Source organism: Lissotriton vulgaris, chromosome 4_1 (genome assembly GCF_964263255.1).
Source record: "Lissotriton vulgaris chromosome 4_1, aLisVul1.2, whole genome shotgun sequence".
Taxonomy (NCBI): domain Eukaryota; kingdom Metazoa; phylum Chordata; class Amphibia; order Caudata; family Salamandridae; genus Lissotriton; species Lissotriton vulgaris.
The window spans coordinates 1,468,448,781-1,468,474,986 of record NC_141691.1 but is presented as its reverse complement, the minus strand read 5'-3'; the positions used below and the strand labels follow the sequence as shown (position 1 = coordinate 1,468,474,986).

The 26,206-nt window shown below is 45.6% G+C and overlaps 1 protein-coding gene across 17 annotated transcripts in view; it reads right to left on the bottom strand.

The window, feature by feature from the left end:
• Positions 1-26,206, bottom strand: part of DTNA (dystrobrevin alpha) — a 693,791-nt gene that overhangs the window by 452,014 nt on the left and 215,571 nt on the right. For all 17 annotated transcript variants that reach the window (XM_086965704.1, XM_086965706.1, XM_086965705.1 and 14 more), the window contains exon 2: positions 22,558-22,625. In XM_086965704.1, coding sequence (XP_086821830.1) covers positions 22,558-22,625 — 68 coding nt within the window. The remainder of the gene's footprint in view (positions 1-22,557; positions 22,626-26,206) is intronic.

Genomic DNA, 26,206 nt, shown 5'->3' with positions numbered 1-26,206 from the left:
TCCTACACCCCTGGCCCTGCACAGACCTTTCGTCCTAGGGGATGCTGCGGTCTGGGTCGCCCTTGTAGTGGTCAGCGACTTGAACTTTCGTTGGAGTGCGAGCCGACCTCCGCGGCAGAGCTGACCCGCCATTTTGTCCTCGGTGGCGCAGGACCCGTGGTGGCCCTGCTGCAACGGACGCTCCCCTCGGTGGTGCTCTGCCAGTCGTTGGGGACTCATCGACGCCGGGACCTGCTGCCAGCAGCTCGGGATCGCATATCTGATTGAGTAGAGTGCGGCAGTCTATAGTGCACGAATGTGGGGGAACCGGGGATCGAGGAAGGGGGACCGCACCCTGCCGGACATGCTCAGCAGAGCCCAGCAACAACGCGACAGGGCGCAACCGTCCCCAAGCTCTTCCAGAACCGCAGCGGACCCGGCCGGGGGTGAGCCCCCCATCACGAGATCCTTCATGGAAGATCTGTTCAGTTCGCTTAAGGCTGACTTTCAGACACTGAAGCAGGAGGTGGCCAGCGAAGTCCGCAGGGAGGTGGAAGGCTTATGTGAGCGGATGGAGACGGTAGAGGCAGCGGCTCAATGGAGGGATGAGGAGATTGTCCATTTACAGCAAGACGTTCTCCGTCTCAGGGAGCAGCATGTCGAACTTCAGGCACACAATGAAGACCTGGAGAACAGGTCGAGAAGAAACAACATTCGAGTCCGAGGTGTACCGTCCGCAGAAGAAGGAACTGATTTGACGGGCTACCTGAAGGACATGTTCAGGGAGATCCTGGGCGAGCCCGCGGACTTCCCGATTCGAATCGACAGGGCCCACAGGGTCGGCAGACAGCGACAGTCGACGGCACCTCCACCGGACATTTTGGCCTACCTCCCGGATTTCCCAGTGAAGGAACGCATAATGGCTGAGGCTCGCAAGAAACAGCCGCTGACCTTCCGCAAACGGCCTGTGGCGTTGTTTCAGGACCTGTCTGCCATCACGCTACAGAAGCGCAGGTCCTTCAAACTCGCGACGGATTTCCTGAGAGAGAATGAGACACCGTACTCTTGGGGACATCCCTTTCGCCTAATATTCGGCTGGAATGGCGTGCTGCAACAACTGCGTTCCTTGCAGGATGTCTGTGGTGTCCTGGGCCTCACGGCCACGGAAGAGAGTGAAGCGACACCGGGCTGGAGGCGTCCTGATCGAGGAGGGCGACGGCGATCGGCGAGGCGGAGATCGACGGCTAGTGCGGGAAGGACGGACTCACCCACCATCAGGGCAGAAATGGCCAACGCCCTGAGAGAAGAGGCCAGGGACTCGGCCACCACGAACGGAGTTGCCATGACGGCGTAGATTCACTCCGGGGGGAGATGGACATAGCTTCTGCAAGGACAGGTTTGGGGGTTGGAAGGGGGGTCGGGGGAGAGGCGGGAAGAACGAGTGGCCGGACGTCCACTTTTTGTACTTTCCACGGACTTGTCCGTTTTGGGACATGACTGGGACAATGGGTTGTTTGGGCATGGGTGGGGAGTTGGCTAGTTGCCACGGGTTTGTTTTGGAGAGGGTTGGGGGTTGTTTAGGGGTAGAAGGGGTACCGTGCAATATCTCAAATGTCATTGCTTTGTCTCATTTTGCCTGTCCTGCGCTGCTGTCCCGTGCCCCTCCCCCGCTGATTGACTGCCAGCGGCCTGGCACTTACGGTCACTTGGGGATATGTCGACACTGAAAGTAGTGACCCTTAATGTTAAGGGTCTGAACAACCCAGTGAAGCGAAGGGCAATCTTAAATCTGCTGGAGGAGACACAGGCAGATATATGCCTCCTGCAGGAGACCCATTTACTACCACGGGATTGTCATAGGATGCGCTCTAACAAGTTTCCAACTCAGTTTTTCTCCTCTGCTGTATCTAAGACCGCGGGAGTGGCCATTTTGATAGCGAGTTCCTTCAGGGGGGAGGTGCTGTACAAATTTGCAGAACAGAAGGGGAGGCTATTGGCGTACCGCCTCAGGCTGGGGAACACAACGTTCACTATTGGCTCTTTATATAGCCCGAATGACCACCAAGAGCGCTTTCTCGACTCGGCGCTGGTGGACGTGACTGCCTCCCTTGATAGACATATCATTTTAGGGGGTGATTTGAATATAGTTTTTGACTCCACACTCGATAGGTCAGCGCACCGATACACGCAGACTGGGGAACTCTCACAGGCTGGGAAGGCTCGAATCACTGATATGGACCTGCATGATCTTTGGCGCACCCTCCACCCCACGAGTAGGGACTATTCTTATTATTCACATGCACACCGGACTTATGCACGGCTGGACCACTTATTGGTCTGCGGACCGATGTGTGCCGCCGCTACAGCGGCGGACATTGGGGTCCTGTCGTTGTCTGATCATGCACCGGTCGTGGGCGCATTTGCGCTTCCGACGGCCTCCCCCTCTCGTGGGGTGTGGCATCTTAGAGACACCCTCCTGCATAAAAAAACGATTGTGAAGCACATTGAGGAAGCGATCCGGGAATACCAGGCACACAACGACAACTCGGACACCTCGCCAGCGACGCAGTGGGCGGCATTGAAGGCGGTTCTAAGGGGGGAGTTCATTTCCATCTCCTCAGCAGAAAACAGGGAGAGACAGCGTAAGAGGGAGGAGCTGACTTCCCAGGTCCGAGAATTGGAACAGGTCCATAACCGTACCGGAGCTCCTAGGGTGTGGAAACAGTTGAAAGCTGCCAGGAAGCTCCTGTCGGCGTTGGACATGGACAGGGCGGAATACGCGGCACTGCGTCTAAAACACGCGTTTTACACGGGTGGGGATAGGTGTGGCAAACTCTTGGCGTATAGGCTCCGAATCGCGCACCAGCGTAACGTGGTGAAGGAACTGCTCGTTCTGATGGGGTGGCGGTCTCTGATGATGCGGCGGTGGCAGAAACGTTCTGTAGTTTCTATGAGGCGCTTTACACGGGGGAGCCCCCCTCGTCGCAGGATGCAACGGATTATCTGGAGTCAGTGGCCCTTCCGGCGCTGGACTCAGCGCAGGCGGAATACCTCGAGCGAAGCATTCATGTGGAGGAGGTGATATCCGCAATAGCCAGGCTCAAACATGGGAAAGCCCCGGGCCCGGACGGTTACACGTCCCTGTTTTATAAAACCTTTTGCCCGGTTGTAGCTCCTATTCTCACCCGCCTGTTTAACTCTTTTTCCGAGCCCGGTGCCATACCGCCGGACCTGTTAAGAGCAACGGTCTCAATGATCCCGAAACCTGGGAAGGACCGGGCCCTCTGCGGCTCGTACAGGCCTATCTCACTCCTGAATGTCGACCTTAAATTATACACAGGGATTCTGGCATCTAGATTGGCCCTGCATCTACCGGGCCTGGTTGAGGCTGATCAAGCTGGTTTTGTCCCCGGCAGACAAACCGTCGATAACACCAAGAGAGTGGCACACATCTTGGAGAAAGCCTCTCGGATCCCAGGTGAGAGGATGCTGCTAGCGGTAGATGCCGAGAAGGCATTCGATCGCGTTCACTGGCCTTATCTCGAGCAGGTGCTCCGGAAACTGGGTATTGGAGACAAATTCTGTTCGATGGTCTTCAATTGCTACAAATCCCCTTCGGCGACGGTGAGAGTTAACGGGTGCAGCTCCCAAAGCTTTGAGATCGAAAGGGGTACCAGGCAGGGATGCCCGCTTTCCCCACTCCTCTTTGCTCTCTATATGGAGCCGTTTGCCCAGAGAATTCGCCAAAACCCAGACGCGATTGAGATCAAGATGGGGCAGTATGTCCATACGATCAGTCTTTAACGGGACGATGTCCTCTTGACCCTAGACGATCCAAGACGGGCCCTCCCGGCGTGTATTCAGGAACTAGACGCTTTTTCGAAGGTGGCGGTTTTAAGATGAACATGGGCAAGTCGGTGGCTCTGGACGTGTCCCTGGCCGCGGATACCAGACAAGATCAGCAGCGGCTCTTCCCCATGCAGTGGTCATTATCCCTGGTGCCGTATCTGGGGATTCTGCTAGCGCCAACGTTACCAGCGATGGTAACGGCCAATTATGCCTCCCTTAGTAGGAAAATCAAGGAAGAGCTGGGCCGCTGGAGTAAAGGCCTGCTGTCCTGGCTCGGCAGGATTGCGGCGGTCAAGATGACGGTCCTGCCCCAGATCTTGTACCTCTTTCGAGCTTTGCCGCTCCAGCCACCTACGGGCTGGATTAGACAGACACAAGCCGACATTGCACGCTTCGTCTGGCAGGGCCGCAAGCCGAGAATGAAGAGGGCTCTCTCCACGCTGGCCCCTGAGGCGGGGGGCCTTGGTATCCCGGACCTCCGGAAATACTTCCAGGCGGCGCAGCTGCGCTACCTAGTGGAGTTGAGTAGGTGGGAATCCGACAAGCACTGGCTCTTTCAGGACCAGGCGGTGGCGGGGCGCCCCCTTCAGGAGGTTCCGTTCTTGCGTCGGATTCATCGCCCCCCTAACCTCTATGCTTCCTTCGTCACACGAGTCCCCTTGAGGGTGTGGGATACGGTCAATGAAGTTCGTGAACTCACCACATTCCCTTCGCCTTTCACGCCGATAGTGGATAACCCTGATTTCTCCCCCGGTATGGAACCAGGCGCCTTCTCACACTGGAGGGCAGCAAGTTGCCGAGCGCTCTTCCAGATATATGGCTCTGAGGGAGTGGTCCCTTTTCAGCAATTGAAGCAGGAGTTCCAACTACCTGAGACGGATAGATTACGATACATGCAGGTTAGGCACTGGGCGCTTCAATCTCAGGTGTGGGGCACTGCTGATCGTCAGATAACGCCATACGAGCGGTGGTTGGTGACCCGCGCCTCTGATGCTAAGCTAATCACCGACCTTTACAAATTCCTGCAACCCCCTCCGTTTCATTTCTATAACCCGGGTAGGGAACGCTGGAATAGGGAACTGGGAAGGACGCTTAGTCATAAGGAATGGGATCAAATTGCGCATCGGGCGAGGCACTCTGCATATCATACAGGTCTCACAGAAACACTCACCAAGGTGTCCACGTATTGGTATTATACCCCGGAGAGGCTACACGAAATGAATAGGCATATTGAGAAGGAGTGCTGGAGGGGATGTGGTCGGGTGGGGACTCTTACACATGTACTTTGGGACTGCCCCTAGAGGAATACTGGAAGGAGATTCTTGATGAGATAGATGTTCATTTTGAGACTGAATTGCCACGCTTCCCGGCGTATGTATTGCTGGGCCTCCCGAATGGCCTGATGTACCCGCTGAAGTCCCGCAGGGGCAGGCAAATTGCGATAGCGCTGGGTTCAGCGATTCAGAACATCTTGATTCATTGGCGTACCACCACGGTCCCCTCCATCACAGGCTGGCTACACAGGCTCTGGCATGTACTAGGCATGGAGAAACTATCGCTTATGGTGGCGGGGGACGTGGAACAATTTGACGAGTTATGGCAACCCTTTCATGCGCTTTTAACCACAGAATTTAGAGAACTCACCTGTCCGAGGTACCTCAGACTCCTGAGACTAACGCCACCGGTGGTCCCAACTGACTAGGAGGACATAGGATCTGGGCTCACGGGGTGGGGGGTGTGGCGGGAGGGCAGGATGCGTTATGGCCGAGTACTGGACGGGGGGGAGGTGGGAGGGTGTTGGGATGAGTTGGGGAGTTTGGAGGGAGGGGTTCCGGGGGATGCTGGGGTTGGTTTCCTGCATCATTGCCTTTCATTTTCTGATCTGCTTGATGGTGGCGACTGTATTTAGCCCTTATCATTTTACTATTTGATTTCTCTCTTTGCAGCAGCCTTGTCCACCATCGCGCTCCTAGATTTATACTTAGATATTTTCACCTGAATGTATGTAACCCTACCCCTCATGTTCCCTTACCTCCTATGTTTTTTGCCTTAATAAAATGTTTTAAACCTAAAACTCAAATTAAGAGCATGTCCTTCCTTGATCCCTTTGGTACCTTCATGACTTACAACATGGCTGTAGCCACCTAAGCTTCCAGTCTTGGAGTGCCTAATTTGTAATAATGCAAGTGCCAGGGCCTGAGATATTTCTCAAGAGGCCACTGTGGTTGCTACTACCAACTGACCCTGCCATCACTGCCTAATACTAACCAGCACACAGTACAAGCGTGACAATTAGGACTATTAGCACTGATGCAGCAATTACCACCTGGCAGCCTCTAGACACTACCTCCTTCGTGTCCTGTCTAAACAGTGTGCGATCTGGTTCCCCACTGGATGTGCTCCCGGCCAAAATATTAAAACAATTGGATCCCCTTACTCATCCCATTTGTATTAAATTATTAAATACTTCCTTGAGCGAGGCCCAGGTTCCTCTATCTTGGAAACATGCCATGGTGGTACCTCTACTAAAAAAATTGGGTGCTGACTCTTCCAACCCTGCCAACTTCCGCCCGATATCTTTGCTGCCAATCTTCTCGAAGATACTGGAGAGACACATAAATTTCCAGCTTTCTAAACTGGTCGAAAACACCGCTTTTCTCCATCCTTCTCAGTCGGGCTTTCGGCCTAGGCATTCAACCGAGACAGCGCTCCTGGGGGTAACTGAGAGTTTGAGGCACGGTGTCGACCAAGGTAACACCATGGCGCTCATCCTGTTGGATTTGAGCGCAGCGTTCGACACCGTGTCACATTCCATCCTCATCAACTCTCCGAAGTCTCTAGGTGTAGGTGGTCAGGCCTTGGCCTGGCTGGTGTCTTTCCTCAATGACCGAAGTTTCCAAGTGTTCTCTCCTAAAGCAGCTTCCACCATTTGCCCATCTACCCGAGGCGTTCCCCAAGGCTCAATCCTCAGTCCCCTTTTATTTAATATTTACGTTAAACCCTTGGCATCCATTGTTGAACAGGCTGGGCTTACCCTGTTTTCCTACGCAGATGACACCCAGATTGTCTTCTCCCTATCAGGCAGAGACGAGAACAACATCTCCGCACTCAAGTCAGGCCTCACTCTTGTGGCTGACTGGATGCGGAGAAACTGTCTCAAACTGAACGGGGAGAAGACCGAGGTGGTCATCTTGGGTCGGAATAAACATCTTTGGGGTCCCCACCATTGGCCCATCGAACTGGGTACTGCGCCTACTCCCTCCATCGCAGTTCGTAACCTGGGTGTCATTATTGACGATAGGCTAACTATGAAACAACAGGCCACTAAGGTCGCGGCCATCTGTTTTTCAACGCTGCGGTGGCTCCATAAGATCTTGTGGATGCTTCCACTATCCTCCCGCAGAACCGTGGTCCAGGCACTTGTAACATCTCGCCTGGACTATGGCAACATCCTCTACCTAGGCGCAGACAAAGCCACCTTACATGTATTGCAGGTAGTGCAAAATGCGGCGGCGCGCCTGCTAAAAAACATCCCCAGACGCACTTCAGCTAGGGCCGCCTTACGTGACCTTCATTGGTTGAGTATCCCTGAACGTATCAAATTCAAGGCATTATGCTATATGTTCAAGGTCAAACAGGGCAGTGCCCCAGCCTACCTTCAAAGGCTGTTAACACCTCACAGACCCCTACGTTCACTTAGGTCATCGGACATGGGTAATTTCACTATGCCAAGGTGGAAACTAACAAAAATGGGAGGTCGCTCCTTTTCTACTCTGGGCCCCAAATATTGGAACTCCCTCCCATTGGATCTAAAACTTGAGACAAACTTGTTCCGCTTCCGCAAGGCATTGAAGACATTGCTTTTTACTCAACGCGCTCAATAGTCTGCTATGGCTCTAGCCAGGTGAAGCTGCCTCCTTCTTCTACAGTCTATCCCTAGCGCCGGGAAACCCACTGTGGGTAGCTGCGCGCGGTATAAGCTTAAATAAATAAAAATAAAATAAATTAAAGGTCACCTCAAGCTGTAAGGATGGCCTGGATCGGCTTGATTTTTAAGGGTATTAAACACATTGTTGATGATTGATTTCTGCCTAATAATAGGCAGACTTTGCCATCACGTAGGGGATTGTCATATATAAGTGCTGGTGTTTAGAAATAAATGGTGGTGCCAACCTATGGCAAGTATCAGCACGTAAGAACTACAGTATTTACGTCTAATGGAAGAGCCAAGACTTGCGGGAAAGTAAGCCATAATAGGTTCCATAGGAATTCTTTGTGCAAGTTATATTACAAAAACAATACATCAACCTAAAAAGGACATCCGCAAATTATGATGTCTTAGTGGTTATTAGTTTTCATTGAGTTGTATAACGTTGGTGCTTATTGTACATTATATTGAACATTGTAATGTTCCAGAAGGGGGGTGCTGGAACTTATCTCAGCCAAGTACAAATGGAAGACTGCAAGAATAAAGATAAAGAGAAGAAAGGTAATTCTCTTGCTCTCTCATTTTCCAATTTTTCCTCCTATATCCCCCTGCACTTTTTAGGTCTCGCGCCTAGCGTTGCAGTGCACAGCACTGTTCGCGCAGCGTGAGACTTCTTGTAAGGGGGTTTTGAAAGCTGACTACATGCTTGTGCGTGTGATCAGGCGTTCGGCGGCTGTAATTGGCTTTTACGTGCTTTGTTTATAAAAAGGCAGCACGCAGTTGGCAAAGGCGGTGCAGCAGCGCGGCACAGACAGCAGGCTCCCTCGCCCCCGCTCCTCTGTGGTGCACCCGCACCACTGGTTTTGAACAAACATCCACGTAAACTGCATGAACTCAGTGGCTTCGGGCCCAGCATTCCATGTGCTAGCGGGGGAGGCTGGAAATGATTTAGGATTCGGCCCAGAATAGCAGAGAGTGTTATTTTCTCATTTCAGCAGCTCACCGCTGCATTCCTGGAACAATAGCCAGATTTGACTTGCATGCCGCGGAGAATCTGCTAACTCCTGTCCAGCGAAACCTCCACTTGGCGGCGCGTTCCTTCCCCCTTTCCAGAGGCTGGGCCTAGTCTGAGACTTAGAACCCGAATCCCAGTGTAACCTAACTACGTTGCTGGAGAGTGAACCAGTGATGTAGCAGTGTCTTCAACTCTGAGGCCTGCTATTGGCTGCCTTTGGAAGTCTCCTATGTACTCCACCTTTCCGATCTGTCCTCCCAGTGAAGCACCTAGCGCCGACCACACACAAAGCAGGCACAATCTAGGAATAGCGCATGCGTGTGGCTTATAATTTTGTCATTTTTAGTACCCACAACTTTGATCTGTTTCTCTAGCACTGCCCACTGACCTAGCCCTTTCAAAGGTGCTGACTTGAGGGAAGCGCAGGGAAGTTGGAAACGTGATCAACTAGGGCACGAGCCGCGGTATACATCTAAGCTGATTATTTGTCGATGCGGACGTTTTTTTGCATCCAAAAACTCAGTTTTGCTACTCCATCATGTACTAAAACTTGCAGGAGCCAGCGTGAAAATACAAAACTGGAGGAGCTTTTCAAACGTAACGTAAGAAACTTTGAGATTTCTGGAAGCATCATGTTCTGCTATTGCACAAGTGCTTGTTTGCTCCGCTATACACCGCCTTCAATGATCCAGACATGAAATGAATTTCGTATCTTTCTTTCCCGTTTTCTTCTTTGCTCTTTTGATTTTGTCCAGGACTCCCTTTTAATTTGTGAATGAAAGGTGCGTGTGTGTGTGTGTTTCTTTTCTGCCTGCGCCTTGCTTACGGATTCCTCCCCTCAGGCAGCTGGACAGGTTTCTCTGATGGCTCCCTCCTTTGATGCCGGGACAGGTTTTTCAAGTCCTCTCTGGTACCCAGTTGTAACCGTGGACGAAGTGGAGCTGAAACAGCTCTGAGTCATTAAGTGTCTTTTGACCTCCCACCTCCCGCGGGTAACAGAACTGGAGCTAAACCAGGTGTGTCAGTGCTTTCTTCAATCCTGTGCTTCGGTGCATTGTCGGTCTCAGGAAGTAGGGTTGCGATTGGAACCAGTTTTTTGAGTTTGTAGTGCAAAAGCCAGCAACTGTCCACAGGAGTGCACCAGCTTCTACTTATTGTGAGTGGGATAGCTTATGAAAAAGGGACTAGACTCTATGGAAAATTTTAGAAAAAACCCTGAAAGGATGGCAGGGTCGTTGTGCCCCTTCCCCTGTTCTGCTGTGGCATCCTGTCGGGATATCTGCCCAGGGCAGCTGTATCTCTGTGCCATGAGGATTTGTTCCGTCCCCCCTCCCCCCCTCCCACCCCTCCAATCCCCCCCCTACATGCAAGTTTTGCACCCCTGTAGGCCTCGGGTGGGACCTCTAGATTGGCCTTCCTGTCCTATCTCCCCCCACTTCCTCGTTACACCCACTCCGTTTTGTATCCAACAGCCCCTTCTACAGACACAGTTCCGCATACGCCCGCTCCTGACTGTCCCGACTGAACCACACACTCATAGATTTGACTTCACCCAGTCTTTAATCCCTACAATCCCAGGTTGTTGTTCATAGTTTCTAGTTTTGAACAAAAGATTTGAATATATAATGCCTAGATGACACACCTGCTCTCGCGCAGTACCACAGATATAACATAGCAGATACCCCAACCTACCCATTCCTTTGGTGAGGGGCTGGGAAAGGATTGGTTTATTCAGCGAACTGCGGTTGTTGATTTATGATTTCTCCTATTTTCAGCACGCATCAATAGCTAATGGCCAAGTCATGATGTATACACTGCTTTGCTTTTATTATAGTGTCTCTTACTTGTATCCATCAATGTACCCGTACAATTGGTAAGACATGTAATGATGATACTGTGTCATGATTATGGAATTAATTCACATCTGTGTACAAGTCAAAAGAACAAAGAAAATGCAATAAAAGATATTCAAACAAAAAATGAGGATTTGTTCCTTCCTCTGTCTGGTGTGAAGTTAGTAGGGTTTATAGTGGATTCAGGTGGGGTTTTAAGATGTGGAGCGAGTGTTGTGTTGCTCGGTTCTGAAGCTCGGCTGATGTTGGGGTATCTCATTCGTTACCTGATGAGGTTCCAGACAGTAGAAGGTGGGCGTCAAAGCTGAGGACTAGTTTAAAATGGGAGTACCTTCCCTTTCTGGATTAAAGTTTTGACCTTTTCCATTTTGTGAGGGCCTAGAGGGAAGTTGATGAATATCCTTTAAACATACAAGTTTGCGGAAGTGCACAAACTCACCTGGCATCCCAGCCCTGGAACTGACACACACTGCAAAAACACTATACAACATGGGCTTATTACAGTGCATTCTGTGAAACTGACCTGTGATTAAAAGAAACACGCATTGGCATAGCCAAGAGGTCTTGCTTTTGGGTCCTTATAAGTATTTAGGTATGCATCACAATATCCTTGGTGCACCAACATTATGGCTATACACTTATAAGGTCCCAAAGGAGAGACCTATTGGCTATACCAATGCTTATTAATGTTACTTCTCCACCCACTCACCTTGAGTGCTGCTTGCCAGCACCCGAGCACAACTAGTCTGTCAGGCAGGAGAACCTCTGACTGTTGTCCATCATAGAAGTCCCAAAGAAAATGTATCTCTACCAGTTTATCACATTAGCTCTGTAAATTGCTCTCTTCACTTCTTGTTAATAAAAAAAACATTTATCATCACCGACTGTGTTGCGGACATACAAATGTGTCTTGAAATCTGAGGCCTGTACTGCTAATGCTTTTTAATGTATTCATTTGGCAAACAAATGTTAACCACTATAAAACTATCTTCTTAAACTTGGTGACCTAGTCTACTGCTGATGCTTGGTTTTTACACCAGCGTCTTTTATCTTTTTGAGGAGTGTCCAAAAGTGACTTCTAATTGAAGCATCCACATTCCCTCTCCTCGATATGTAATTTTTGAGATACTTGGAGGCATATGTTTGAAAATCCGTTTTTGCGATTCTCAAATAGCGATTTTTTGAGAATCGCTATTTGAGAATTGCAAAACGGGATGTACTTAAAAATTCGCATTTTTTTGGTGATTTCTTAGTATTCCTTAATTGCGATTAGCAAATTGCGAAATCGTAATTAAGGAATACCTTCCCATTCATTCCTATGAGCCGGCCAGGAGGCCCATAGGAATGAATGGAAAGTCATTCTCAATTTGCAATTCGCAATTTGAGAATCGCAAATTGAGAATAATTTCAAGGGTGCAAGGGTGTCATAAGGACACCCTGATGCACCCCTAAAATGAGTATGTGTGCCACATGGCACCTTGAAAAATGCCAAAAAGTGAATTTTTGAAAGAAATCGCAAATTACCACCAACTTGAAGTTGGTGGTAATTTGTGATTATGATAATAAATTTCACAAGTAAACGTCGGCATCCTATAATGATTTTCGATTATCCACCCCTTTGTGAATTCAAATTCGATTTTGCACGCAGAGCATGTCCACTTTTTCATCATGCAAGTAAATAAATGGGGCAATGTTGAATTATAACTGTGAGGTTGAGCGTGTACAGAAACAAGATTAGGAAGAAGACTCCATGTAGCCTAGGCAAACTAAAAATCACGCGCAGTGAGTGACATCATTGGATATCCAACAAAGCCACAGTACATTTCAAAATAATATCTCGAAACACTGTATAGCCGGAAAGTAATGCCCTAAAACATCCAGAACGACACTGATACTGTACAGGCAGCCGTAATGTAAAATTCTATTACAATGAAGTAGAAAGGGGACTGCAGACCTTTAGTACCACACGGTTTATTTACTCTCCAGATTTCGTTTGATTCTGTCAGAAGGTACCTTGATTCTAGAATCTTCAACTTCCACTGGAGCAGATGCTTATTCCTCAATCACTCACCACAATACCCAAATCATATAGATCTTGTCATTCCAGCGGGGGAAAGGGAATTGGGAGAAAGAGAAACACACCAGGTCTTCCTTCTGCTGGACTGGACCGCCTCTATCTTGTCTTTCTGTCTTCTGAGTCTTTGGACCTGTAAAAGAGCAATTCTAGCAGTCTCTTCTAATTACAAACTTAGCTCAAATGTCTGTATTTCTAACACTTTTCCTGTCCTAGCTGCGTGGCTAATGGTTTCTCTTGAAGTCTTTCTTATTACAAGGGACTGCTGTCTAATACTTCTTAGTGGAGCAGTTCTATAAAATACAAATACAGTTATTCCTTTTGCTAAGTCTAAAACTTCCTCTCACTTGCTTAGGAATGCTATATTACCTAATTATCCTTGTAATATCTTATGTATCTTCTCTTCTTTGTAGATAACCAGAATTTTAAGAGAATTCACGAGGTTCCAAGAAAAATCACTCTCGAGGGTTACTCTTCAGGAAAGGTGGTAAGTATTATATATATATATATATATATATATATATATATATATATATATATATATATATATATATATATATATATATATATATATATATATATATAATAACACATACTAGATGAATCTTAAATACCTCTGCAATGTCTTTGACTCGAAGAATTACCACAAATGCTGGAATGACGATAATTCTCTTATAACAAGAATTCCATTTGTTTTCTCTCTAAAGTCTCTGTAGTCTTAGAATACTTCTACTACTCTCTGTTACTCCTTCTTCTGAAATTTCCTATGAATCTAACTAATGTAGTGACAATGAACTATAAACAAAAAGCTGGGAAGACTAGAGTTCCATGGTTTGAATGCGAAGGAAAAGTCACTAATTTGAAACACTGCAGCCGCGGTAATCTCAGCTCTCAAAAGGGTTCCTAGAATACTCACGAAGCCCCCAACAAGGATGAGTTCTTCTTCTCGGAAGTCTAAATTGAAACGTCGTCAGAGACGCGACCGTTCCAAATCAGGATTTCTGTTGAAGTGCGCAGTTCCCTAATCTCGGAGCCGCTAAAACAGCCGCGGCTGCAAGGCAGTCAAAACACTAGACCGGCAACAACCGCCAACCGCGGCGCCCATCTTGGAATTTCAGCTTGAGAGGGTGAGAGAGTCCCCTGTTCTCCAGCACAAATACAAATCGACAGGCATGGAAATTTCCAACAGCCAGCACTCCCACATATAACAGCATGATGGTGACCCTCCACCAACCGACCAGACACCTTCCATCAGCTTCCCTCTCCTTCACAGACACACCACTTGTCCACCGGATGTACAGTGTTAGACACTACTTCTCGCACCTGGCTTCTTCTTTGCTTCTCTCACCTTTCTCATATGCGCACAGTTCATACACTATGCACACACCTCGCATGGATACCTAAGTCATAATCAGAAGGAAGAGATCTTGATCTTAACCACAGTGGATTTTCTTTAATTCCTTATTTGTACTTTAGGTGTTTAACAAACAAACAGCAGCATGATAACAGCCGTATGTATTCCCATGTACACAGTCACAACAATCATTAATTAGGAACATTATACAATACAATACAGTAATAACCAGGATGATATATTCTATACTGTCTTTGTCTAGTCGCTCCACGCCTCCGGCCCATCTCCGTCCAAAAGTCCATTCCCTGTCAGGCAGTGCTTTTTCTCCCATAGCCTTCATTTGAGTTGAGCAGAGCAACAACGTTTATCAGTCAGCAATCCTCCGGGTCTCACTCAAGGGGCTCTCCCACCATGGTATCTTCCTTTTTAAGACCCTGCAAAAAGGTTTAGGGTATTGCCACCCAGCACTCCAGGTCCGGCTCATCTCTTCGCACCCGTTTCAGTCTCTCTTCTTTTGCCAGCGCCCGCTCTTCTATGTCCCAGTGGCACATGTGGAGCATCAGGTCGGTTGTAGAATTGTTTTCCGGTGTTTGGATAGTAGGGAGCCCAAGGCTGCAAATGTATGCTGCATTCTGCAGTGTGTGTGCTTGGGGGTGGCTAAGCCCAATAGACCTTGCAGTATAGTTGTTGCAAGATGAACATGTGCTGCCCTTTTGAACTGTTGTACCAGCTCCAGCCAGCCACTGAGGAAATTTAACAAAGGAAAGCAAAGCCTTTTAATTGCCATTGCTTCAACAGTCTGGTAAGTATATCTAGGCAAAAACTGCACAACAGTTGCAGTAATAAGGTGGTGAGCCACTGTCAATTCAGTAAAAAAGGAAGTACATAATTATTTTTTTTATTAAACAGGGAGAGGTACATAGGCAAAAATGTATCTTCCACACACTTCCACTTAATTTAAAATCTCCTTGAAATGCTACTCTCCTCTGTGACATTTTTGATCCTTCTTTATAGTGAATTTCCAGTGCAAAGGGACCCTCTAGGGTAAAAGATTCAATTAAGAGAAAAATAATTGCCATTATGAAGACTGGCAGAAATAACATCTTGCAATTCCGAAGTGAGACCCTCAGAATTTCGCATTTTAAGAAAAGGTTAAAAAGGTGAACCACAATGCCACTCTAGCGTTTATCTGATAATCCTACACATCTGTCACTATTTCAGTGAAACATAAGTGTAATCGTTCCTATATCCCTATTAAGGTGAAGTTTACGTTTCCCAGCGAGGACCAATAAAATACCCACAATGGTTCCCAATTAATCTTAACTTATTAATCATAAAATTACCAATGCCAATGTGCACATCTGCATTATTATTATTATTATTAGTGTATTTTCTATAGCGCGCAGCTACCCCAACGGGGTGTCCCGGCGCTTCAGCCGCTGTGCATGATCATACTCAGATGAGGGGAAATTAACAGAAGAGGAGAGTTTTTAGAGCTCTGCGAAAGGGTAGTTCTTCATTGATTATACGAAGAGAAATAGACAGTTTGTTCCATAGGGCAGAGGCACTGACCTGAAAAGTTTTGCCCCCTGAGCGAGCTCTTTTGTATCTAGTAGTAAACAACAAATGTTGAGAACTGGAGCGGAGACACCTTGCATTGCTATAGGGTTGGAGGCAAGAGGCCAGATAGGCGCAGCCTTTACCCCTAAGTGAACGATGTGCAAGGGTGAGAGCCTTAAATTAGGCTCTTCTACGGATCGGTACCCAGTGCAATGCCCGTCGGTGGGGGGAAATATGCTCTCGCGGAGAGATGCCACACACCAACCGAACCGCGGCGTTTTGGACGATCTGGAGTCTGTCTAAAAGGCCAGAGGCCAACCCTATGTAAAGACCATTCGCATAATCTAGATGCGAGGTGATAAGGGCCTGGACAATCGTTTTCCTGGTGTTAGGGGGAAGGAAATTAATGAATTTCTTGATCATCCTGATCTTTGAAAAACAAGGAGGAGGACACTGTTTGGACCTGGTTCTTAAATGAAAGAGTGGTATCCCATCTAACCCCCAGGTTCCTAACTGAGTCCTTCGGGAGAGGGGCAGAACTCAAATCGAGTGGCCATCAAAGGTTAGAGTCCAAAGGTGATGACTGATGAAAAAATAAGACCTCAGTTGTTCCGTTATTGAGTCGGAGGAAGTTGTCATCCATCCACTGAGCAACTTTACGGAGACAATTTTTTAATGGGTCAAAGGAAGTGGCAGTTGGGGTGTCATCATAAGCAAACAACAACTGAATGTCGTCTGCATATGAAATGGCCTTAATTCCCAGTTCCGAGATAAGCTCTGCAAGTGGGGAGAAATACACATTAAATAATTTTAGTGGGCGATGATTGGACTTGAAAGGGGGAGTAGACACAGCCTGTGTCCGATTGCCGAGGAAAGAGGACAGCCACTCCAGAGCCTTACCTCGGATACCTTTAGACCTAAGGCGGTCAATCAGGACGGGGTGAGAGACGGTGTCAAATGCTGCCGATAAATCAAGCAGCACCAACACCGCTCTAGAGCCCCCATCCAGTTTCCACCTTACAGAATCGGCCATTTCAATCAGTGCCGACTCAGTACTATGGCCAGTCCTGAATCCATGCTGAGAGGTATGGAGAAGGCCATGGGTCTCGAGGAAACTGGCCAGTTGCTGGTGTACTAGCTTTTCTAGCACATTAGCAGGGGCAGGCAGTAGCGATATAGGCCTATAGTTGGCCGGTTCCTCGGGGTCAGCATTAGCCTTTTTGAGGATAGGGAAGAGGAGGGCATGTTTCCAGGAATCCGGGAAAAGCCCGGACCTCAAAGACTCGTTCCAGATGTCATTAAGTGAGGGGTTTAAGAGAGGAGCCAGTAACTTGTATTGTTTGGCAGGCCACGGGTCAAGGGGAGAACCTGATCTGCATTTAGACAGCTCAATTAGGGAGCGTTCTAAGGTAATCTCCTCGAAGGCTGAGAAGACCGATATAGGGTCAGAGGGGGTATCAATTTTTTCAATCATGACAGAGTTAGGGTTGCTCGGGAACGAATCATAGATATTAGCAATTTTTTCCTCGAAATAATCTGAGAGACGGTTACATAGGGCTTGAGATGTCCTCTGAACACGTTTAAGGGATACTGGTTCTGAGAAAGACTTAACTGTATTACAAATCTCTCTGGATGAGCCATGGGCCCCGTTAATTTTCTCTTCTAAGAAGATTCTTTTGTGTTTTATAATATTCTTACGGTAGTCCTTAAGGGCTGTTTTATATATCCGCTTACACTGAGGAGAGTAAGACAATCTCCAGCGCCGCTCTAAAAGTTTGCAGGCGGATTTAGATTTGCGTAACTCATCAGAGTACCAGGGTGAAGAAGGGGCAGCTCGGTGCGTTTTTATAGGCCTGGTAGGGGCAAGGGAATCAATAGCGGAAGATACCCAATTGTTAAAGGTGGTCAATCGGGAATCTAGATCCAGCCCTTCCCATGGGGTAGCAGCAGTCAGGCAGGCGGCCTTACTGTCAATGGTGACCTTGCTCCATTTACGACCTATGGTCTTGGCAGGAACAGGGGGTTTATCTCGGCGGTCAAAGGAAAAGGTAAAAGGGATGAAAAAATGATCCGACCAGACCACAGGATAGAGATCCCCTATAGTGATTTCATTAAGGTTAGAGCAAATAAGATCCGATGTGTGGCCTGCTCTATGGGTGGGGTGAGAGATCAGCTGACTCAACCCTCCATCATTCAGGGTAGCGAGAAAATTAAGACAGGTGGTATCTAATATGTCCTCCGCATGGAGGTTAAGATCCCCAATAAAGTAAAATTAGCATAGCGGAGGCTAGCCTGAACAATAAAATCCAGGAAGGTAGACAAAAAGGAGACCTTAGACTTAGGGGGCGATAAACTAAGAATCCTGAGAACGAAATATTCGCTGAAAGCTGGATGGAAAAGGGAAGTCCTTCAAGGAATTCAATTTGTGGATAAGGGAAGGAGGAAATGGTCCAGTGTGACCTAAAAATAATCGCAATGCCACCACCAGGATGAGGACTCTGTCTGTTAACACATACAATTTTATAATTCGGGGGAATAGCTAATGATATAGCAGGATTGGATTCCTCTCCCAGCCACGTTTCCGTTAAAAAAAGGAGATCCCAATTATTTTCCACCAATGATTGGAAGATATTTAAGGAATGCTTTACCAGGGAGCGGCAATTAATTAAGCCAGCTTTGAGGGTTAATTTTTTTGGATTAATTAAACTATGTCGAGACCAAGGGCGGGTGTGTAGGAGGGGGCAGGGGTACGGCTGGTCAGCAGTGTCGTGAACCTGACAGCACGGGCTACAAAGATTGGGAAAGGCAGAAAGATCGGCTTGCATACGGGGGAGGAGGGCACAGGAGGTAGGCTTCAAAGAAAGTAAAGTCACCTTACTAAAAGTAATAACATCAGGAGCGAAAAATCCATCAGAGGGTGTGGCCGTGGCATGGTCGCGGACGGGCCCAGACGGTCAGGACTCTGGCACGACTCCGGCGCAGGTCCGGTGCGTCCGCTGATTGCGTCCGCTGCGCGGAGGAGAGCCCATCCCCTTATGTACTGGCCACTCGAATGTGTGGAGATGCTTCCCCACCAAAGATGGCCGCCGCACTTCTGCCTGCCCGGGAGAGGGTCTCCGCAGCCCCAAAATCGGCTGCGATGTAATTAGAAGGCAAGGCAGTGCAGGGGTGAGTGAGCAAGAGTCAATCGTTGACTCGTTTTTAATAAAAAAGCGATTTCCGAAATTTTAAAATAGTAAGTAAAAAAATTAGCAGCAGGAAATCAGAGTGCTTTGTGACTCAAGCAACACAGATAAATAATGCACAAGAGGAAACCTGACAGAATTAGCACCACTACCTCCCGGCTTCCGATCAGAAGGGACTCATCTTAATAAAATCCTCTAAATTACCCTAGATCTGCCCTCTAGCAACAGTAATGGGTACACCCAGTAACATTTCCTACAATTCTACTATCTGGGTGGGGACCAGAATCAAATGCACCCCCCATTAATCCTACACTATCATTCCTTCGGATTCCTTATGCATCTTGATTAAAGAGTCTCTGCTGAGCCTCACATTTAAGGTTTAAATCATCAGTGCTTCTGTTGTGTGAGCCAAGGTACCCATCAAACTGAAATATTAACTCACTCCAGTAACTCTCTGTCAGTAATCTGACAACCACAACCTGGAGCTCAATATCCAATATGTATTAGATGGATAGAATTGTTCACATAGTTCTCAATACCCAGCCTTTGTACTCATTTAAAATGCACTCGCTCCTTGCAAATGTTTAATCTGCGTTTCATCACAGCAGCTGAACTAAAGTAGCTTTCATTCAGGCTGCTTGCTTCACCGAATTCTCACATTTTTCGGGACACTACAGGAAGAACCCCTTTCATCGCAAGCCTCTATGCTCCTTGTGATACAGAAGAAAAGTGGAAGTCCTGAGGTGTTTATTCTACTTTTCAAGCTTAGTTCTTTGAATGGGAGAGCAGGAGGAAGATGATTTCCTGACAGATGCTTCGGGGTGCTTAGGAAAATCACTAATCGTCAATTTTCAAGCCCATCTAAACACTGTACACTTGATTTCCCCTGTGGAATCTATTTCTGCATAGGGGCTGACATGTCCCTCTTAAAGCTGCAGGTGACTTTGACACACATATATAAACAAGGAGAAGGATGTGTCCAGGTCCAACTAGACAGATTACCTGGGAACACTCTGCAACTAATCTGAATCCTCAGGAATTCTCTCTTATCTGTGGCCAGAGACAAGGGTGCATAGATTTCTTGACAGGACTATCTTTCTGCCACTTTGATTGTTATACTAAGATTCAAGAGTTTAACAGGAAATCCAGAAGCCCTGTGATAGGTATTGGTAGATGATAAGGAGGCATCCTGAGAAACCATTTATTCTCCGTCACTTCTTGAACCACAGCAAATCATGTATGTAGTGGGACGTCTCCACCCAAATATACTCTATGTCCTTACTATGGGCTGACCCACATTGGTTGGGAATGCTATCTGTCCCAGTTCGCGTGCAATTTTGTGAAAAAAGAGATTGTCTAAATCCCAATGCAAATTAGCAATTAGACAAAATCCGTAAGAACATTCAAGAAAACCCAGCAATCAAAGAGAGTAACTGTTAACAAACATCTGACCAGGTCACACCCAAACAGGTCCACTCCTGGTGCCCATCTTGCTCAATTCATCCACCCCAAGAAAAACTGCTGAAATGGCTACTGTATATCCTGAGTACCTTTATGTATTTGGGATGAGGACACTGTATTTAAGCTAGCTAAACACAGAGGTTCTTCGACTTTTCTGGTATTTTCAGATCGGACTCAGAAATATTTAACAGCTGGATAAATCATATCCTGATGAGGGTGGGAAATGACTGCCATAAACTAAATATAGCAATAAGGGAGTTATGGTTATTAGAGGGAGCCAACAGATAACTAAATTTAGTCTAGGCAATATATAATTCAAGGCCAAAGGAGGAAAGATTACTAGTGTGATACAAGTTAAGACAGTGGGCTTCACATATGATACCAAGTAGATAATGGAACTTTATCACTAAAAACTGTGATCCTTGTGCCTGGCTGTTTGCCAAGGTGAGTTCTTATTTGGACTTAAAAAGACAGGCATCTTTCTCAAGCGCAATTATTGGTTTGCACATCAAACACTGTTGTTGATTATTTCTAGGAACATTAGCTAGAACATTAAGAAGTCTGCAAAAATGGCAGAATTTCACAACTCATGCAGTTTCAGGCATGTCTAAATTTGTCTAAGTGTCACCGACTTTGATTTCTTCATTAGTTGAAAATTTAAGTTAGATTCAATTTTAATAGTTTGACGCTCGTGCATCAATTTCTGCCTGGCAAGGGATTAATACAATATATTACATCAATAACCTCATTTGTATCAAATAGAGATGTGAGCTCTCAGGCTAACATATGGTCACTAATACAATGGTTTGCTGGCCGTGACTGCGAGGTAGATCCATTTTAGTGGTTGGCCCAAAATATTGGAATAAAATTCCTCTTGAACTGAAGCAGATTCAAAGTTGTACCAGTTCAAAAAACATCTAAAAAAACTACCTTTACCAGCTGTAACTAATGATAGAATTATGTGGCAAGCATTTGGCTAACTCAAAGTATTAGCACTCTAGAACGTTTTCCAATTTCCCTTAGAAAACTGCAAAGAGCAGTGTATTAAATCGACATGCCAAGAATATATACTGTCCACCACGAAGGGTTCATGTCAATCGAAAAAAGGTTTCAAGCTGAAATATCAAAGTGAAGGGCTTATAAAAAACCTTTACATTTCATTAGATTATAGGTGTAATTAATAAAAGGTTACTTGATTCATGAAATTCACAATATTCCCAGAATCTTACAAGAAATTCTATGAACACTATGCTCTGGTCACTTTATTTTTGATATTGTATTCCTTTAATTTCTTTATTGTAATACAATCTTTTGATTTTATACTACTGATTGGAGATGATCTTATTTCTCAAGCTCCTGAATTGTGTTTTTCATTGAGCCTTGCCATCCAATGATTTCTGACGAGGAGCTTTGTGCATTGCTGGCAACCAGAAAGTGCGCTCTGATTACTTTAAGACACAATTGTTCTCTTTTTATGCATGACTATCATCAAATGATTTTGACAGAGGTTCTCTATCAGGGCTCATTTGTGCTCCTGGGCAGCATACCTGTGAAATTTCTTCACAATGTAGATAATTTGGTCATCCATACTAAGTACATAGAACATTTTTGGGGTGCTAAGGGCACGGTTTTGGTGGCTAGCTCAATAGCCTTATCGAGTGGGGTTTTTGGTGGATCAGAGGATCGATGATCAAATGTTAGACATAAACAATTTAAGTTGTGGGGGCTATGATAAGACAATCCTAAAGTGTGCATCTAGTTCATTAGGTGAATGGGAAACACGTACTAGAGACACAGGTTTGGAGCAAAATGACTCAAAAGTAAATGGAACAAATAAATTCGACTCGGCAAGTTGTTTTTACAACATTCTTAAATACTCTGAAGAATTGGGCAGTTCATGAAGTGATTGTGTGTTTAACTACTACGCCATTGAAGTACAAATTGTTTATCATGTCACTTTTCATGTGCAATATATTATAAACACATGCAAGTGTTTTGTGCCTTTGTATTTGCAAAGCATAAAAGTTTTTATTCATCATCATTCCAAGATGAATTCACATCAAGCTGTTGTCCCCACTAAGTAAGCGATTTTTAACTATAATTGATAAAACTGGCATTCTAGTAGGTGAAAGCTGCAACAGTTATCGTTCTCATCTTTTACAATTCACTGTACAACCGCCAGGCCTAATATTGAAAAATATTTGTTTCTTAAAGCAACTCTAAAAGTTGTATTAGACACCATTGCTACACTCTAGCGACACATAGACAGTTCCATTATTCTAAGATGCTTTGTACTTACGCATTTCTGCAAAGAGCTGCCTTCTTTCTGCCATGTTATTTCCCCTTTTCCCACAATCTTCAATCATTCTGAGGGACAGAAGAAAATACATTGTGTAAGAATTTTCTTTAACTGAAATGGCGTACATATCAGCAAAAAACATATTTACACTTCAAGGTTTATTACAATTTCAGTTTCACATCTGGTAAGTACCTTTACTTCTCTTAAAAGTTTAACATTTTATTTGAACAATCACAACATTTGAACACAGAACATTGGGGAATTGCCTACAATTTTCCCATTGTTTAAAATGTATTAACTTGTATTTGGAGTCCTGCTAGTGGTGGTGTCTGAGACACTCATTGCCGATTTCTGTCCTAGTAGTACAGACTCTAGTAGTTGTCACTGAGGTGGCAGAACCATCTCCATCCTACCCAAGGACATTCTCACAGCTATGCCACACAATGAGAGTAAAATCACGTTGGCTTGAAATTAAGACTCTAAACAAAAAATACGAAATAAGGAATTGGTTAGGGCTTTCACACAAGTCAAACAACTATTGCAAAGTGCAAGGACGGAGTTTATACAACATTTCTTCGTCTATATGACATATTACGCATTTGCCTGGGTCCCTAAAGTCCTTCATGCTACAGATGTGAGGCCTCTCAACGCGATTCTTTTATCTAGGGAGTGGTATCCGATTAGGAGTTTTCTAAGAAACTACTGCAGGAGTCCAATTCCAATGCTGTGAATAGGTCCCTCGTGCTAAGAGCAGTTTTCTGATCCTGATCACCCAGACAAAGAGAATGAGAAATGTGGTAATTCCATAGGCCTGGTGCTCCTACTAGCAAGGAGATGCATCACTGTGGTCCAGAAAAATCCCAATTGTATGTCACGTATTGGGTGGGCTACAGGTCTGACACAGTGGGTGTAAAAAACAAAGAAAGCTCACTCTATGCAGGATGCAAGGTGACTTTTGCTGTTTAATAATATGCTTCTATACTCAAGAACTGGTGTAGAGGTAGGTGAAATATAAGTCTTCTGTAAACACCTCACTCGGACTAAAACAACATACTGCTTTGCCTTTAAAATCAATTCACAACCAAGAAGAGAGAAGGTCGCAGAATATACATCCCATAACAGACAATGTACACACTCTTTACCTTACATCCAGGACAACGAAACTGCATGGCAGCTAAATTTTTTTCCCACATCCAACGACCATCTACTCCACACACACCTAACTCATCCTCTACTATCCGAACCAAGGTAAAGAAATGGATAACACATTCAACCTACACTAAGATTTTCCATGCAAACAGAATGGCCCATACCACGCACACCTTTTTCCTATGTTGCCTAGTGCTTATAGCACTTGGTTTTTTATTACCCACACTCATCAATCTCCTACGCACGCTGTCTAGTTATCCCAAAATGGACTTTCGGTAACTCACACACATAGTTCTACTGTAGTTAGAATTAGAGGTGAATAGCAGTGAACACAGGAGGAGATGCAAGCCGTGAGACATTGTTGGACACACTATTGTATCCACTTGAAAATCTACACCCATGAATATTATTATTAAAATGTATGTACATGTCTTCACCTCATCAGCAGTAGGTCAGTAGGCGGTGTTATCACTGGTGGTGGGATGGTAATTTGTTCCTTGTGATAGAACATCTGTTATCATTTAGTTTGCGAGGGATAGGAATTCGGGAGAACTGGTGCTTGCTGCCAGTTCTGCCTGAGCTAATTTATGTTTATGCTGCAATGGATATTCATGTAACAATTGTAAACTATGAAGAGGTAATGCTAGGCTCACGTTATTGTTTTAGGGGACACATCATTTTGCTGTGTTCTCATATATTTTTCAATTTTTTGGCCTAGAAAGCGGGTGTTTTTCAATCCCTTGTTGCACACTGGCCTGCCCAATAAGCTTTGGCCAGCCGAGGTCCGTGCAGGTAACAGCGGTGAGGCGGGATTTCGAGGAACGATGCAGAGGGAAAATTGAATAGATAATTCATTTTCCCTCTGCAACGTCCCTCGAAATTCGCCCCACGCGGCCCCACCTCTGTTACCTGCATGGACTGCGGCTGGCTTTGACTGCATGGAGGCTTCCCAAAAAATCATGAAAAAGATTTCTGGCTTTTGAACTGCATATTTGCCACTTTATAAGTTAGTTGGAAAGTGGCACACCAATGGCGAAGGCTGTCTAAGGGTCAATTCCAAATGTGAGCCTGCAGAGAGGTTCCTTCACTCACATTTGGAGCAAAACCTGTAACATGAGTGAAGAGTGAAGGAAGCAGCCATGTAACACTCTAGACCGACCAGCGGTGGGTGCTTACATTAAAATTAACCAATTTTTTGCAATTCAGATGCTAGATTTAACACTGTCTGAATCTACTGTAAGTTTGCATAATTAGGTTTAGTTGCTTAGTGCTTCATTTCAAAATGTATTTCAAACAGACAAGGGAACCCGAAAAGTAACTAAGGACCTCGGGAATCTATTTATTTTATGAACAATGATCCTTAACAAATTAAGTATAGAGAAAAGATGCAATATAGACCTTAGTGGGTACTATAGTGTTTCAATGTCCAGCCGGACAAAGAGTTTAATTTCAAAATTAGAATCAATTTTTGTTACAGTTGGAACTAGAACAATACAACGGGACGCAGTCCTGCACCCGATATTTGAAAAACAGACGATCGAATAAACATTTAAGCATACAAAACAGTCTTACAAACAAACAAGCTCCCCCACATAGAGAACATATTAATCAGAAGAAAATAGTAATTAATGGCACTAATCATTATGTCGACAGCGTTTCGATCCCATGCTCAAGCTGTGCTCACATTTTCAACCAAAAGTGAATAATATAAGCTTGAGTGCTACACCAGCGTGAAGAATCGAGGTTGTACTAGCTGTATGACATACCCGTTTTACATCCATTTGACTCTTTATTCGTTATGTACTTTTTAACCGTGTGATTTTGTTTATGGTTTTAATTGACTAATAAATTAAACTAAACTATACCACCAGAAAGGCTGCAGGAGGCTACATGCTTTTAAACTCATGCTGTCTTCAAAAACTATTCTTCCATATTTTATTCATAACTCCAACTAGGAAACAGGTATAAAGTAATTTGCACACCGTATAAATATCGTATAAGTATATATATATATATATATATATATATATATATATATATATATATATATATATATATATATATATGTTGCAAAGGTTACTTCCATACGTTGTCACACTTTCTATTTTTGACAAATCCACTATGTGCTGGTGGCCCTACTCCTTGTCCTTTAGTTCAAACTCTCACGTTAATTGGTTTACTTCACACCACCTCGACAATTCTGGGAGAGGTGCCAACCACAACAGGCAAATGCTTCACTACCTGTCACCCACCACCCTTCTATTTAGTCCACTGTCTGTCCAAAGAAGCTCTCGCCACTTAGCTGCTTTGAAACACTGGAATCTCACAGCTTTGAAGGAGGCACCATCTCGAGGTGTAAGGAGCACATGTGTTTAGTGAAGGTGGGATGCTGATTTGATTCCAGAGAGGCTGGTGTTGGAAGAAGTAATGAGAGAGAGAGAATCCTACATACACCTCAGCAGACATTTTGTAAAACTCGAGAATTAAGCATTGCCGGCTA